The 16,588-nt window shown below is 50.5% G+C and overlaps 3 protein-coding genes across 3 annotated transcripts in view; 2 read left to right on the forward strand and 1 right to left on the reverse strand.

The window, feature by feature from the left end:
* Positions 1-2,673: 2,673 nt before the first annotated feature.
* LOC105700228 (meiosis-specific nuclear structural protein 1-like) lies at positions 2,674-3,785 on the forward strand. Its single transcript, XM_012425902.1, has 2 exons — positions 2,674-2,947; positions 3,199-3,785. The coding sequence occupies exons 1-2, from the start codon at positions 2,674-2,676 to the stop codon at positions 3,783-3,785; spliced, it is 861 nt and encodes a 286-aa protein (XP_012281325.1).
* A 71-nt stretch (positions 3,786-3,856) lies between these two features.
* LOC111674364 (stress response protein NST1-like) lies at positions 3,857-5,278 on the forward strand. The gene is made up of 2 exons (XM_023434502.1): positions 3,857-4,162; positions 4,349-5,278. The coding sequence occupies exons 1-2, from the start codon at positions 3,865-3,867 to the stop codon at positions 4,564-4,566; spliced, it is 516 nt and encodes a 171-aa protein (XP_023290270.1). The 5' UTR covers positions 3,857-3,864; the 3' UTR covers positions 4,567-5,278.
* A 53-nt stretch (positions 5,279-5,331) lies between these two features.
* The window catches only part of LOC105700306 (disintegrin and metalloproteinase domain-containing protein 10), a 58,296-nt gene continuing 47,039 nt past the window's right edge, over positions 5,332-16,588 (reverse strand). Inside the window, exons 9-18 of the mRNA XM_012426021.2 lie at positions 15,718-15,842; positions 13,773-13,901; positions 13,286-13,454; positions 12,606-12,775; positions 12,185-12,352; positions 11,975-12,102; positions 10,751-10,865; positions 10,547-10,681; positions 9,278-9,514; positions 5,332-9,158 (exon numbers count right to left, since the gene is read on the reverse strand). Of these exons, the coding sequence (XP_012281444.1) occupies positions 8,370-9,158; positions 9,278-9,514; positions 10,547-10,681; positions 10,751-10,865; positions 11,975-12,102; positions 12,185-12,352; positions 12,606-12,775; positions 13,286-13,454; positions 13,773-13,901; positions 15,718-15,842 (2,165 nt within the window). The 3' untranslated portion in view covers positions 5,332-8,369. The remainder of the gene's footprint in view (positions 9,159-9,277; positions 9,515-10,546; positions 10,682-10,750; positions 10,866-11,974; positions 12,103-12,184; positions 12,353-12,605; positions 12,776-13,285; positions 13,455-13,772; positions 13,902-15,717; positions 15,843-16,588) is intronic.

A 16,588-nucleotide genomic window follows, 5' to 3' on the forward strand; every position in this document is an offset into this window, starting at 1 on the left:
GATGTTAAGACACTTTTAAAGGCGGAGTTGCAGGTCGAGTATAAATAAATAAATAAATATATAAGGGCTCGCTCTCACATTTCGCTTCCACGATCTCGATCTCAATTAAACGGGCAATAATTTATCTGGGAGATGTCGAGGGGGTTTAATGTCAAATTAATGGTAAATAGGAAAGATGTATGCAAAATGTGAGGACGAGTCCTTCGCCGATAGTTCAAGATCTCTCTCGTCCACGTTGAACGCTCATGTCTTGCATCTCCTTTCAATGCACCGATGCTTAGAGTCTACTCTTCTTAGGTTAAGGTCTGAGTATAATTTCCACGTCGACGATGCACTTTGTACTTTTTCCACTGCCGCCTCGAGAGGGATTTTCGGACGAGGAGGTTTCTCGTTTCGATAAGGACCTCGTGAGAGGGGAGGCAGGGAATTAATCCGTCGTCTACAAGGGGAAACTACGCCCCGATCGAAGCATATGTAATCTTATGTGCGACTGAGTATGTATTTGAATCCGTTCCAGAAATTTTGAAAGTCTAATCGTAAGGCCAAGCTTTCCGGAGCCTCTCGGACGTCTGGTGTCCTGGGACCATTTTGGTTAAGGATCTTTTTCCTCTCTTCCAGTTTTTATTCGTTATCTCCTCGAGGCGCGCTTTCAGCCGCAATTAATCATTCCTCCGTAGTTAGTCTCGGTAAGAAGTAAGACCGGTCCGAGTAAAGAGACGCGGAAATTAGTCGAGGCACGTGAACTTGTCCCGCGACGCAACCGCATCTCTTGAAACATACATTACCGCTCGTACATTTAGGAACGGAGCCTCTCGACTTCGACGAGATTTTTATAACGCACTTCCTTCATTTTTTATCCCTTCACCGATTTTTTTCAGAATTTATCGACCGGCTTATCGAGCCTTCGCGACCCCTTATCAATGATTTCCAACGCGTGTTGGCTTTTTGCAAAAATTTAGCAACTCGAAGAAGTGCTCCTAAAATACACGAGCGGTACTGTATATATACATACATACACATAACTATATAAATATATATATATATAAAGTTAATGTTTGTGTCTCACGATTACACGGTGAAATAGCGGGATGGAAAAGAGAGCGTACGTACTGAAGAGGGTCTACGTAATTATCGATCGTTACTTTTTGTCGTATTTGTCTGTTATCGCGGCGCAACTTGTTAAACAATCTCACCCCGAGGAGGGAGCACGATAATCGGGCGGGGGATTTTTTCGAGCCTCGCGTTTACAAGAAAATCGGGAAATATTAACCAAAGGCTCGTACGAGCAAGTCGAACGAATTTGAAGGACGATTGATACGATAAACGCGATCAAATTGTCGGACCGATCTCATACGCGTTTCTACTAAGTATTAGGGACGAACTGTTACGTCGTATTGGCGAGTTAATGTTGTACTTTTATATATATACATATTGCATATAAATGTACTTATATTTTGTACTGACGGTACCTTACGCAAAGACGATGCTTTCGATTCACGGAGTATGACCGTAACGCGTAATCAGGTCGCATCTAGGTGAGATTACACACGTAACGGGAGATCGTAGCGATTTCTAATCTGCGCCGTTAAATCGAGATCTTTTGCAACGATTTATTTTTCCCGACCTATCGTTACGGGTGTGCTCGCATTTACCTCGGAGAGCCAATTTGAACGTGGAATCGGTAAATAGGAGTTGCATCGACTCTCGACAAGTCGCAACTATTATCAAAGCCAACCGGTAGGCTTAAGTCGTCATGTATTTATTTCGTGTACTAGTCATAAGATAAGAAATAAAGTTACTACATCAAATGTCGGGTCTCACGCGTTACTTGAAATTTGCTCGTTTTTACATGTTTCGTTCCTGTAACTTTGGAAATTCCGTTTTATTTTTTTTATCCGTTTTCGTTGATATTGCTCTTGTTTTTTGGGCTCACAGAATTCACTCTTTCTTCGTGTTGCCGCATTTCCCGGTTTTGCAACTCCCGAAACCTCCGTGCTTGATTTTCGGAGCTGATCTGCTCTTGCCACATCCCTCGTGAGGTTTTTTGTGACTTCTCGATGGATTCTTATCACATCCGGAGCTACCACCTCGTCCACATTTTGACGATAACCACCGATTATAGGGAGTCCCTCTTCCGAGGAATTGGATTTGGAATTTGTTAATCGCCTGAAATAACAATTTTGCAAATATCCCGGGAAACCAATTCTGAATGGTGTGACGTAAAGGATGTCGTGATAAGAGAATATCAGTTCAGAGCAGCGCGAGTTGGAGTATTAACGAATTGTTTTACTTGGAAGTAGCGTAAGGTCTTCATCAATATTTTTCTCTGCGATTTTGACGGTGGAGAAATTTTGGATTAATTCTTCATTCGGTGAAAAGGGTCGCGAGTGTATTTTTTTTTCTCGACAGGTCGGAAGTTCGCCGCAAGGTTCTCGAGAATTGACGCGCGTAACAAATGATTGATTTTCTAAGGCCGCGTGCAAAAGTGGTTAATTAATTTAGTGTATGACTTTTTTTTTTTCACGCAATTTTGAGGGTCAAATCGATTTTTTTTTTATTCACACGAAGGGAATAAAATTATTTAGCGAGTGGAGATTTTTGCAGGTAAGTGGCTCGGTATGGACGAACGTTTTGTCGGGTCTGATTTTAGTTAAGTCAAGTTGGAAATCAGGAATGGAGGAAACTCTGAAGCAGAGGAAGAAGGACGAGGCCAGGGAGAATCTCGCGAGAGAATTGAAAGAAAACGAAGCTCTGGCCGAGTACGAGAGGCGGCGGGACGCGATCCAGGAAAGAGGAAAATTAAACGATTTCAAGAGGAATCTGCACACAAAGCGCAGAGAAGCCTGCAGAGAGGAGAAACTTCGGCGAGATCAAAGGACGGCAGATTTGACCCGGCAAAAAACCCTGCGAGCTGAGAAATTGGCTCACGAGCTCTCGCAACTAAAAAGTAACTACCGTCGAAGGCCATTCGTCAAATGGAACTACAGAACGAGATATACAAATAATCCAAATCGATTGAAAGGAAAATGTAAAGCCAACAAGGACTTCGTTGCATTTCCGTAGATTTGAAAGACTCGTCAGATGCGAGTATCTGAGAAAAAAAAAATAAATAAAACGAGGGAAAGTGAAATAGGAATTCAAATCGACTTCAGGTAAATTTGGAACTAACTTATCAAGGATTTCGTTGAATTTGAATAGATGCAGAACTCGTGAAGGAGAAACGACGACAACTGCTGCGAGAAAGCTCCGAAGAGCTTCGTCAACTGGAGGTGCAGCTGCGCTCGGCTTATGCAGCTAAAGAGGTGCACCTGCAGATCCTAGAAAAGGAGGCCAAAAGGAAGGAGGAGAGACGGAGGGAAAGAGAAGCATTCTTCGTCGACAACTGGTCGCTCGAGGACGCGCGGCAACTGCAGCTGCAGGATCGCGAAAAGAAACATAAGTATCGGCGCGAGATCCAGGATCAGCTGATCGGGAATTACCGAAGGAGGCAGGAGGACTCGGAAGAGAAGCAAAGAGAGGGAAAATTGGCGGAAGAACTGAGCCAAGTTCTCCGAGAGGAAGGGGAGGCCCTGAAGAACCGGAAACTGCGGAAAGCCGCGCAGTTGAGGGCCGAAGAGGAGGCTTTCTTCAGGGCCCGAGGAATTTGGAAGGAGAAAGAAAAGGAGGCGCTCGAGGACGAGCATTATCGGCTGCAGGAAATAATCGGGAAAAAGGAAACGGAGGAAAAGGAGCGCCTCGAGAAGGCGAGTCCTCGAGGGTGCCTTTTATTTCGGCGAGACATTTAATGGAGAGTCGTTTAATCGAGACAATTAATTCCCGTTCCCGTAGGCTAAAGCCGAGTGGAGGGAGAGGATGACGGAGGCCATGGCGAGAAAAATGGTGCAGGAGGAGGACGGAAGGAGGGAACGCGAGGACACGGTGAAGGAGCTCTGCGAGCAGAAGATGAAGAGCGAGCTGGAGGGCCGGATAAAAAGCGAGCAGTCGAAGAAACGGCTATTAAGGACGGAGCTCTTGGAGGAGATGGCCAGCCAGAAGAGGGTCGTTGCTGAATTCAGGAAGAAGGAAGCTGAAATGGACGCGGCTTTCGCGAGGAACAACGACGAGCAAACGCGCATCGATCGAGAGAAGGATCGAAGAGAGGCGGAAGCTCGTCGAGAGAGGGGTACGAAGTGCCGTTTAGTGATTAAGAATTGGAAAATTGATAAGAGCGATGGGCTCTCGTGATAGCGAAGCGATGCTCTTCGGGTAAGCACCGTTGATAAGGAGTCGATCCAAAGGTTCGGACGTAACGAGCAATTCTTGTCCGGGATTTGCGTGTCTTCTGGTCGTTAATTTACGTCGGTTGCAGGTATCCAGTACGGCCAGGAATTGAGGGCAGCCATAACGCGAGCCAGAGCCAAGCTTGCCGAAGAAGCCCGGAGGGAACGATCCTTGAAGAGCCTGCAGGACGAACGAGAAACCCTGAGAAGGAGAGAAATTGCCGAAGAGCGGGCCAGGATACTGTCGAAGCACGCACCTCGGCTTCGAGGATTCCTAAAACCTGGAATAGTGAAACCAGAGAATTGATTCCATCCCACCATGAAACAACCCATCGGTTTTCCAAATGTCCCGGAAGAAGGCCAAACGAAAATGATCCGGACGTCCCGATTCCTGAACCAGGGCGTTTTTCGAGTTCGCGTTGATTCCTAAAACCCGGGACCTCAGAATCGCAAGCGCCATCGGTTCTCCAAATCTCCCTGCAAACGGCCAATCAAGGGGAACTTTTCATTCGGAGCTCCGTGCCCGAGAGTTAGCCAGTTAACCCATTTCAGCAGAAACGGAGCGGAGCCGCGGGGCTCCCTTTTCACGGATGATGCCCAAACGGTAGAACTTCTCGGTTTATGGATCGTCAAATCGCGGCACCGCGCGAACCAGATTCGAGGGCCGAAGCCTCGTAAATTCCTTTTAATTCCCGCCACCTCGGACAGGTTGGCGATTTAGCGCAGGTCCAGCTTCGGGATACGTTGTATGCCTATAAACCGGCGAAACTGGCTAGTACCCTCCACCGTTTGCCGCTGCACCGAGCCGGAACTGCAGCATGCACCGATAGGATCCCACCCCTTGCGTCGCCCTGTATAGGAGGGACTATGTCGGTGCTTCCGACACGTCCATCGCGATGCCACCCCTTATGCTCGTCTATTCGACGCTCTTGCGTTATTTCGTATTCATGGCCTTCGGAATATTCCTATATCTATTTTTTTTTTGGCGTCGGCCAGGGTCGGAGCACAGGACTCCATCGCGCGACCCTGGCCGTGAGCAATCTCCGAATTAATCTCTGGCGAAGAAAATATCTGTACTTTGCAACGTTTATTTTAGTACACAGGTATATATACACGGTACAGGAATGATATAGTCTTCGCTTTACGTTAATATTATACAAAGTCCGTGTAAAAATACAGCAGCCCCATCTCGTGTGGATCGATTTCGCCCCAGACAAATTCCCTTCGTACGTATTCGCCGATCGCGCTTATCAGGGCTCCGATAAGACCGACCCTCGCGCAGACTTGACCTATGAATGCCCTTTTTATACGCAAAAAATCAGGAGGAATTAAACCTGGTGGCCGAATTTAATATCTTTGCGACTTTTCCGCGGGTACTTTGGTGTATGGCTATCGAATCGGGCTTTCCATTGTTCCTGGTCGCTGGGGTGAATTTTATATTTGGCTTTGTTAATTATTCCTAGTCCCCGTTTACATCGAATGATGTCCGACGAACGCTGAGACCGAGAATTCGAGTCGGTCGCGTGGCTTATAAATTAAACGGTAAAAATAGACGTTAAGAGTTAAATTGACTGTGGAGTGCTAATTAGTTCTAATTAGAGTTTCTTATTAGGCTCCGTCTCACGACAGCTCTGCGAGGAGATTCTCCTTCCCTGTCGAGTTATACAGTAGTTTAACGATACGTACGAAAAGAACGAACACCGACTTCGAGGCGACTTCTCGCTTACAACGAATGGAGAATACGGAATGTTGGACGCTTCTTATAGTAACTAATTATAATTCCCTGCGAAGGTATTTAATTGTTCGCTCGGTTTAACTGCTTGGGAACGGTGACATGACCTGCATGCACGTTTGAGAAATTCTAAAAAAAGTGGGTGGAAATACGTGGGACGAAATCAGGCGACACCGGACACTCGTTGTCTGGGGGAAAAACGATCGCGAGCGATATTTGACACCTGTCGACCCTCGAATCAGGCCATTTATGTTCTTGGTATCTAATAGTAGCGTCAACTAGTGTCCGTAATACGTATTTACACCGGTAAGCGTTTCGGCGCCGTTTTTAGTCTTGCACTTAATTATCGAGGAATTGTCGCGCGGGGCGAGCGCATAAAAAAGAAAATGGCGAAACTCGAGACGCGACTTCCGCGTTCGAGTCGGAAATAATGTCAATTCGCTAAGACGTATATACATGCGAAGCGGAAAACGCGCGTCGAGTCTCGAATAATTACTAACACGTTAATTAGGTTTCCGTGGAGCATGGTGCATGTACGAAAATCCTTGAGTACCTCCGGACGATACAAACGCGACGAAAATTGGATTAACCAAAGGGATCGGCAAAGAGTTCGAGTCTTTTAGGAGTAACGCAAGAATTAGCTATTTAGGGAAACAAGGGCGGTGGAATTCCCGAGAACGCGAGAAAGGAGTCCCGGCTAACGAGGGAAGCTTCTTCCCGAAGAGTACTAAGAGCCGCTAAAAGTACTTATTTTTTGTTAATTAGTTACGACGGGCCTCCATACTTTTACTCTCCTTCCGTCCCGGCGAAATGGAGGATGCTTTAACTGGAGCGAAGGAGCGCTCGTTCCGCTTCTGTACAAGTCCATAAAAAAAATAAGTACATCGCTGTATAGTAGATCTGTAAGTAACGGCGCCACTATTTAACACACCCCTTGCGAGTGAATATTTACACGCAGGAATTGTAAACCATCGGTTTTTAAGCCTGACCGCGGGCGGCCATTTTGTCTTCCGATCGCGAAAAGGGTTCTTAAGAAATCCAACGTATCGTTGGGCCATCCTTTTGGATCTAAGTAGATTTAAGTACCGATTCAAGGTTCGATTTAAGTACGGATCAATTCTCAAGCTCCCGGTCCACGGAAATCACTCGGGTCCTCGATTTCGAGCCGAGGATGGCTCATCTCCATTTCTTTGAAGCAACGAAAGCCGACGTTAGGAACTTTAGACCTCAGTGCAATTTTCGAGATGTCCACCGCGGTGGATTTGCATATGGATGCATAATTCAGGAGGCTGATTGGGAAAAATTATACTGCAATTGCGGACGATTTGAATGCCCTCGACTTGAGACCGAGGACTCGATCAGGTCTTCGCGAGAAGACGCGACGATTTCCGGGAACCCTCAGTCGGACGTGTTAACGGACGTAGGCCTTAGTCGAGAACAAAAAGTGGAAAAGAAGGAGATAAACGCCAATTCGGGCGTAATCATCGCGAATTGGCGTGCTCCTACGCGGAATATTTTCTCGGAGTGCGAAGGCCGTCTCTTCCTGGAACCACTTTGCAGACTCCAGGAATGCAAAGTGGCGTTTTATAAAATTTAACATTTGTCTGTTTTTTTTTTTTTTTCTTCCCAACGGGAAGTGACATCTCGCAGTCCGCATCGGGCAGTGCGACATATTCGTCGGTAATTCGTATATATTGGCACGTATCACAATGTTGAAATCCCGACGTTGGCCCCGAGAGTATTCGACAAATTAAAACAATGCTTCGGAATGTTAAAATAAAAAAACCCCGAGGATGATGAGCGCCCGACGGAGGCAAGTCGGCACGAAGAAGAGGCAGCGACATTTCCGAAGACAGCGAAGTCTCCGTACTCGACGCGAAATCGCGTCCATGGAGGAAGAAATGGACAGGACTCCCCAATTACGATAATCGGAGGAACATAGAAAGGCGAATCACAGCGGTTCTTACGACTATCCTCGACGAGGGGTTGCTCGCTCGCGAAATTCTGCGTTCTAGGACCAAAAGTCTCATGGGACTATTTAGCCCAATTACTCAGGAAATTGCGATTTTAAAACAGATTTTAAAGGACGTATCGTGCGATTTCCGAGCGAGCAATCCTTCGATCACCGACCTGCAGGATCGCAGATCGGGGAGACCCCGGAGAGAAGCACGGTGCATCGACCGGACCGCCTCGGGAACTCTCTTCGGGGTCGCGAGAAGACGAAGAAGAAGAAGAGGAGGGGAGCGAGGCTCCGGCTGGGGAGCCTCCCACCCCCGCACTCAGTCGATGCCTATCTAAATTATTTACATGCGGCAGGAGCTCGACCTGGGTCAACGTCATCGGGTAAGACTCGCCAGGAGCGAGCGGGCTCGCCGAGGTCACGCGTCCGAGAAGAGGAACTCGCTCTCGGAGAGGAGGACCTCCAGGTCGGAGGGCACGGTGTGCAGGTCGGAGTTGGCCGGCTCGGGGACGCGGACGTCGTTGGTCCTGGAGGGCGTCTTTTGCCGGCAGGTGTGTCCGAGGCCGACGCGGTCCTTCTTCGAGGTCCTGACGAGGACGCCGGTCCTAGGGCCAGGGTTGCGCGCGGGTCCGTGGCCTCCCGGAGCCTGGCCCACCTTGTCGGTCTTCCTCAGCCTCACGCTGAACTTGAAGGGCGGCTTGTAGACCACCTGCAGGCGGACCCGGTCGTTCTTGTCGCTCTTGGCCAGAGGGGCGGACCTGCTCTTCTGGTCCGTCAGCCTCTTCAGGGCGGCCTGTCTGATCCTCCCGGCACCCTGGACGCCGTTCCCCACGCGTCCTTGCGCCACGTTGTTCCCGGTTCTCCCCGAAGGCGTCCCCGCCGCCGTCAGGCCCACCGGCGTCGACTTGCTCTTCGGCAACGCCGACCCTGAAGTGGGTGGGTCCAGCCTCGTCTGCGACGCCAACAGCCAGGAGCGCACCTTGCTCTTCGGGTCCGCGTTGTCCCCTCCACCTGGCTCGGTCTCCGTCTGCGTGGCGGAGTAATCGATCACCTCCTTCCTCTTCCGCTTCTTCTTCGGGTTCACCGCGGTCTCGGGGGCCTGCCTCTCCTTGGTCTTCCTCTTATTGGGCATGGACAGCGCCTCGGACAGTTTCTTCCTGGTCGGCTCCTCCGATGGGGTCGGGGCCACCCTCTTCTTCTTCGGGACCTTTTCGTGAAGAACGAGGGTGAAGATTTTCCCCAAGACCAAGATCGACTTTACTTATCGCTACCGGGGTACGAATTGCCTGTTCAAGGTGGAGGAACTCGAACCTCTCCTGCACTCACCTTGGTAGACTTGTCGTTCGCTGCACCATTGGCATCGTCTTTATGGGTTCGGCGACGCCTCTTTTCCCGCACCTTGCGACTGAGGGGCAGCTTCGCCCTCACCACCGGGGGGTGCACCGTCACCCCCTCCGCCCCTTCTGGGGGGAGGCGCACCGTTTCCGTCGTGGAGCTGTGGATTATCGTGACCGACTTCAGCTTCTGATCCGGACGCTTGCCCAGGAACCGCGTGCTGGCCACCTGAAACCACGGAATCGATGCCAATCGGACCTATCGGAACCACCCTGCGATACCTGGGAACCTATAGAAAGGACATTATCCTGGACTCCAAGCTTCGTTACCAAGCTATACGTTCCTACAGGAGGGATGTTATCCTGGACTCCAAGCTTCGTTACCAAGCTGTAAATTTATACCCTGAAGAGTTGGACCAGGGCGCCCTAAAACTGGGTTTCCCTTATGGTCCCTAACTACGTAGAGGTGATCCATGTGTGAGCAACGAAACGGGGGACGCCAAGAACAAGCAGGGTGCACGCTTTTGACGTACGATCTCAAGTTGGAACGCAACTTGGGAAAGATGTTATCCGGTTAAGTTACGTCCAAGTGCAACACGTGTCCGCTGGCCTCGTTGGGTAATCCGTTGCGGGGTCGGGCCACACGCGAACACGGATAAGATATTCGTACAACGGCGATCAGTGATTTGAACGGCACCCCGGCTCGCCACGCGGTGCATTCCGGCGAGAGGAAAGCGCGGTTTAAACGACCTTAACCGATTGCATTGGCAATTGTAACGGGTCCAATCGGCTCCGATCGATTCGCTTGACCTTCGGCTGGCCGTTACACGGCGCCAAACGGCGTTAAACTAACGAGAGCGGTGTCACGTAATTATGCAATCGGGGTATTATTTTCCGCGCCTCCACGTTTATCCGCTAATATTGACGGGGGAATTAAACGGAGATGGGTATTGTCTAGCCCCGTTAAACGGCCCCGTTGAAACCGTACTTACAGAGTCGGGGGGTTATTTTTTCTTGCGAAATGACATTTTTTAACTGGCAATACGACTACCGACTGGCAAGCCTCCGTTACTGCAACGACTCGGCACTTTCCTACGGACTTACTTTTCTTCCAGTCGTCGTCTCTGGTTTTGCTCACACTTTTCTAGAGAGCGTTATTCGGCGAAACAGGGGAATAGAAGTCGTTATCGGGCTTGGATCGATATTTTTGAGCAAATGATCCCGGCTTATCCGAAAATACTCGGCTGCGGAGGATACGTACCAGAACTGATATCGCGGCGAGTACTATCAGGCCGACCGCGTACCAATGTTCGGCGACCCATCTTCTAAACGTGGCGAGACTCTCGTCGGAAAGTAGGAGCTTCCTCAAGGTAGCCAAAGGTCCACTGGGATCCACCTGGACCGAGGAGATATCCCGTTAAAGATGTACTGCTTATTAAGAATTCTCACAATCTACGGTCCTCACTTCTCTGCACTTTTGGAAGACGTCGCAGTACCCGTTGTAGTCGTTGCAGGGGGTCCCAGGCTTGGCGAACATGTCGGGGATGTCATAAGGCGGGGAATTCCAGTCGAACGAAGACCTGAAGAGAATAAATCGATCATGAATCTAGCAAAACCGAAAGCAAGAATCAAGGCCAAAATCAATTGAATTTGCATTCCCTCGTCGTTGAGTCCGCGACCGGGAATTGGCACCCTGAGACGGAGGCCCCAGGAAGTCACCGATCGAGCAGTCATTCAATTTTAATCCCATTATGGTTTGCGCCCTAATTCGAGGGCCGATTGCCGGGCGACCGATTGCGGGGAGTGCGGGGTAAACAACGACACGGAATTGGAGCGGGTCGGCGACCCTCGGTGCGTTTCATGATTCCGCGACCCGATCGGTCCCTCCTAATCACTGATTCAGAGCCACGGGGGTCGACGGATGCGACGCTGGGAGCGCTCGTCGGAACGACGGCTCGACCTAACGATGAATACGTCGGGGCGTTTCGACGTATAACGACGGGGATGCTGGAAATGTCCCGCCTAACGACGAGGGCGTAAACGTTCGGCGTAACGACGAGAACGGTGGAAGCGTTTGACGTTACGACGACGTCGCAAACGTTTCGCGTAACAACGAGGACGTTGGAAGCGTTTCGGCTCAAGGACGAGGACGTTAGAGGTGTCCGACGTCACGTGGAGGACGTTAGGAACGTTTGACGTGCCGACGAGAACGCAAACGTTTCACGCGACGACGGTTTCGGTCGAGACGTTTGACGTCAAGCGTCGCCGTAACTACGTCAAACGTTCCAGTACCCGAAATCAGCTGATCGCGACTCCTGCAGATTTGCCTCTCCCGTTTCCCGTTTCCTGGCGGATCGAACGGGAAGACGTCGCTTAGAGGTGGGCAATCGAGGTCGGGCTCATTCGATTAGGGGCTGAAATCGCGTTCGAGGACGACCCCCCGGAAGGAGAGGCCGCGGTAATGGAGTTAGCCCCTTTGAGGAGAAAAACCTGAAAAAGGGAGAAAAGAAGGAAGATGGACGGAGATGGTAAATCGCGGAAGGTACTTGGCGGGGCATAATTTCGCAGGACTCATCTCCCGAGAAACTCGGTGGAGTTTCGCGCCGAGTGCACCCGGGTAAAGAACCGGGTAGCGTCTCGCGCCAAGTACATTCGCGGAGGGATTTTCTTGCGGCGACTCGATACCCACAGGCACGGTTGGTTCTCCCCCGGGAGGCGGCAGCAGAGCTCGCAGGCCTTCGTCGAGGGGTCGTGCGGTCCAGGGATGCACTGACAGGACTCCAGGCCGTACGCCAGGCAGATGCTTCCCGTGCATTCCTGGACAGGGGGAAAAGACGTATCTCTTAGTCCTCGATTTTTAATATCCACTCGATCGAGCCCGTAGAACGTCGACACGCACTCCCATGAAGCAGACCAGTTCCTGATTGCAGATCGTCTTGTTGGGCTTGTTGATCGAGGGCGGACAGTGGGGGGCTCGGCCGTCGCAGAAACTCGCGTCCCTGCAACCGTTGTCGTCTCTGCACTTGTCGCCGAACCGCAGCTTGCACTCGTTGGTGCAGCAGGGGCCCTGGAGAAAGAGATCAAAAATATTCCCGACGTCCGTGCATTAAATATAATGTAATTTTCGTATCACCTTAACGGGAAAAGAGTTCCCGATAAAACGTCACTAAATTCGAAACGCGGATCCACCGAAGGTGTACGATATTTTTTTTGTCGATATTTTTTTTTTTGTACGGGTGAAAAAATTATTTAGGCAACGTAGATTTAATTTCAACGTAACGATTCGACGTTCGGTTAGTTTAGACTTTTTCTGAGGTCACCTGGCTCGGACTGCACACGGACCCAGGTGTCAGGGTGCAGGGGGTCTCCTCGGCAGGTGGATACCGACGCTGAGGAAAGCAACAGGAGTCCCTGCAGTCCTCCTCCCAGCCGCAGTCGCACTCCTCCCCGTCCTCGACGACGCCGTTTCCGCACAGGGAAGCCTGCGGTTCTGCGGAACGAGGGCGGACGGAAAGAATGGAAAAGTCAGAGGTAAAACAAAGCCCGGATAAAATCGCAAGGGAATCCCTCGCGATCGGCGGAGGAATTAATGAACAGCCAAACGTTGATCCGATCGGCCGCGTCCTATCCGCAATTCCGTCCTCCCCCGTTTCTTCATAATTGAACATAAAAATGGAGGAAAAATCGCGTCCGCCGACTTCAAAGGGCTCGATTTCCCCGCAATTCGCGCTTTAACGAAGCGTGCGTGGGAACCGCGAAAAACGCGGAAAACATGGAAAATGAGAATTTTAGAGCGAAGCGATCCTCCCTATTCTTCCTTATTTTTTTATATACTTTTTTTTTAATTTGTCCACGATTCCGACATCGCGGATCCGTCGAATTTATGCAAAGACGAGACGGAATTTCAGGGCCGATGTCCGCGAATGAATTGCCAAGTGGCCGCGTCCTGACGGGACCACCCCCTGGGGAGTCTCGGGGTTCACGGGGGGTTGAAGCTTACCCGTGAAACAACCCTTCGGGGAGCGAGCTTTGGTATTGAGCACGGGATTAATGGCGTTCAGGCTGCAAGGGCTGAAGCGATTATTGTTGCGCTTGTCGCCGCTGGTCGCACGGGCGAACATTATGAAGTTGCCGTCCTCCCCTCCCGGGGTGCATTGTTCGGGGTCGTGCTGCAACAAAGGGCGCCAGCCAATAATTAATCCACCCCTGGTTAATCCCGCTTCTTCCGGCCGCGGATTAATCCGGTCCGGCTAATCACCTGACCCCTCTAGTCTCTCGTGGTCTCCGATTGCTAGCGTGCCCTTTAAGGTGACACGAAAGGGTTATCCAACATACACAGAACCTCGAAATATTGACACAACTTTTCTACAGACAGGATGCACCGAATTTCCTTTCTCTATCACCTCAAGGGAGCGGAAGGTTCAAGGTGGAGAGTTCATATTCTTGGCCGAGATTTGAGAAATGAAAAATGAAGTTCCGCAACTTACCGGGGAGCCGAAATTGTGTCCGATCTCGTGGGCCAGGGTGACGTGCGACACGGCTGGGGGCACGTGCTTCCCGTAGTTCAGCAGGGTAACAATCCCCGTGTTCAGGGACTTCATGCTGCCGCGATAGTGCTGCAACAAGCCGGAAACCCTCGGTTTGCGTTTGCGTAGGTACGATTCCACCCGGAAGTTACGGAGCACGTAAGGGCGATTTGCATGCCGGATGGGGTCTGATACGGCACGAGTTCCCATGTTCCTTCCATATTCGCGAAATTCCATCGACGCGTCGAGGGTAAATAATTTCCACACCCTTTCTTACGTACACCTATACCCCCGTGTATTTTTTTTTTTCAACCGAGTAGATCCACCCTTAGGACGTGGACTCTAAGAGGATGCTTCTTAACCCGCAAGGGTGCAATCCCAATTAGGGCGGCTATAAATCGTTTGATCCGAGGGGTGCGGCCCTCGGGAGCGGCCCGCGGAATTATTCGGCATAGGTCGGGGATCGATATTTAATATCCCGCATTCCCTTTGCCCTTGGCCACGGAGAAACGTCCCTTTTAGTATCTGCTTACCCTGGACACACGTATCCTTTGCGGGCGACACTTTGTCCGCCCCAGGGGTGGCGTTTCCACAGGGACGACTCGGTCTCCCAGAAAACCACTAAATGTCCCTTCCACCGGGGAAACCATTAAAAAATAAAGAACTAGGGAATAAAAAGAAAAAAGGAATACGTGAAATACGTGAGTGTTCGATTTAAAAATAGTAAAAGAATTGGGAAATATAGAGAAATAAGGGACGACGGTGGCGATAAATTGCGGGTCAGAGACGGGGCTCGGTTCACCCCTGGAAATTACGAGGTTGCAGGGACGAGGAAAGGCGAGCCCGAAGCACCCCTTGGTCGCACCCCGGAAAATAAAGCGCCCCAAGGCCACCTTTTCTCCTTCCCCTCGTCTTCCGTCCAGAGGGGCAGGGACGTCGACATTGTTAAAAAAAAAACCAAGTCAAGTCATCGGGAGCGAGAAGACGCGGATCCACTCGGAATTTTTTTCCCACGCCGTTTTACACATTTTCTTGGTCCGGGAATTATCGCGAAGGAAAAATCGGACGTTCGTTTCAAGGGGGTGGAGGGGGCTGCAAGGTGTCGAGGGTGCTTTCAAAGCCAGAGGGAGAGTTCTCGCTCGCGCGGGCTCGATCATCGAAAGCACCTTTCATGAGCTTCGGGGACAAAAGCTCACGCCGGATCCGCGACGCGGCTAAGCCGAGCCGGATCCGCCAACACGCGGCGCGCTTAAAGAGCTTCCACGGGGATGGGCAAGGGGGAGGAAAGCCGCGAATTGTTCCAGTTCTGTGCTTTGACGTTTCAAACGCGGCTGGTCGGAAGCTGCGACTCCGGAAACGCCAGTCAGTCTCGTTTGAGGAAGCTCCGCCGGGAAGAACGCTCACCGAGAAATTTAATCCGCGAATCGAAACTATCGGATTTAACAGGCAACTTGAATTGAAAATTAATTATTTTCGTATCTACCGTAGGTATTTGCTCTGAATTTGAATGATCAAAAAACACCTATTTGATCGTTCATTTCGGGTTAAGCCTGCTGGTGTTCAATTATGGGGAACGGTACCGACGATTTTGTAATTTTTTGCCGTTCGTGTAATTCATGCAGGAGGGGCTGAGATACCTTCGTTCGGGAAAGTCGTTGGTCGGGGTGGAAAAAATCCACCCCTCGGAGAGGATTCGCTACGAGAGAAGGGGAGAGAAGACCTCGAGGTCTGCGGGCGATGGCAAAGTTCCGTCAAAGTCGAAACCCCCGTTGCAGTTAAAAACTCATCAGCGTATTTCGCGGGCCGGCTCGGCTCGTATAATTTATGCAAATGCCGGCCGTAAAGAGCGGGAGTATCCCCTCGGACGACATAATCCGACCTTACGAGGGCCGCCGCGAAAACTTACCCCGTTTTTCTCGCAAACGCCTCCGGCGTTCTTCAGGTCGCCCGTCCAGGCCAAGCCGAGGGTTCCCATCTCGAAGTCACGATACGTGAACATGTAAGCCAGGCAGAATGCGTCGTAGTCCTCCTCTGGAAATAAATGACGGTACGTGATTTTCATTAAAAAAAGGAAAAAAAAAATCCATAATGGAAATATTCGCCTCGGGAAATCCCGGCGTATGAACATACAAGCCAGGCAGAACCCTTAATCCTCGTCTGCAAATAAATGACGAAACGTGATTTTCGCGGGGAAAAAAAAAGAATGGGTTTTATTATTAATCCCAGGACTCGCGCGTCCATTTTTTCCCGTTCAACGAGTTGGCCGTGATAAATAGAGTCGTTCGAGGGGGGAAATTAAGCGAATCGTATTGCAAATCTTGGTGATATTCCCAGGGGACGGTGGGCGGATTCCCGGGGAGCCATTAGAGGCAACGCGTTAACTGATAAAGGCGATTTGCATAATGACATTTAATTTTCATCTCCCCGACAGAAAGCGCGAAATGGGTCAAAGACCTCGGGGACCCTTCGCCTGGTCGGGGGAAGATTTTTCCCGAGCCATCCCCTGGTATACCGAATCTGAATAAGACGAGGGAGGGCATTGGCTCGACTTTTCGAAACGGGCCAAGTGCCGGCCATCAACGGGCTGCGCCGTTAAACCCTTAAAGGGAAATCACCGTGAAATCACGAAAAGGGAGGACAATTTCCACATCCCAGGGCACTTTTGATATTTTCCTATCTCCCGTAAATAAATCGCCCCTAACGGCGTTATCGTTTCGCCGGTCGTTATCGTCGCGAAATCGCAAGACTCGAGGCGCGGCATTACCCGGGACCAGGGA

Source organism: Orussus abietinus, unplaced genomic scaffold (assembly GCF_000612105.2).
Source record: "Orussus abietinus isolate OABI.00-Male unplaced genomic scaffold, Oabi_2.0 scaffold18, whole genome shotgun sequence".
In the NCBI taxonomy this organism is placed as follows: domain Eukaryota; kingdom Metazoa; phylum Arthropoda; class Insecta; order Hymenoptera; family Orussidae; genus Orussus; species Orussus abietinus.

What these genes read in the sequence shown, in the direction of transcription:
- LOC105700228 (XM_012425902.1), top strand. Translation starts at nt 2,674, where the DNA reads ATGGAGGAAACTCTGAAGCAGAGGAAGAAGGACGAGGCCAGGGAGAAT. An exon ending in CGAGCTCTCGCAACTAAAAA is followed by an intron (nt 2,948 to 3,198) that starts GTAACTACCGTC and finishes GAATTTGAATAG; the next exon opens with ATGCAGAACTCGTGAAGGAG.
- LOC111674364 (XM_023434502.1), top strand. Translation starts at nt 3,865, where the DNA reads ATGGCGAGAAAAATGGTGCAGGAGGAGGACGGAAGGAGGGAACGCGAG. An exon ending in GGAAGCTCGTCGAGAGAGGG is followed by an intron (nt 4,163 to 4,348) that starts GTACGAAGTGCC and finishes CGTCGGTTGCAG; the next exon opens with GTATCCAGTACGGCCAGGAA.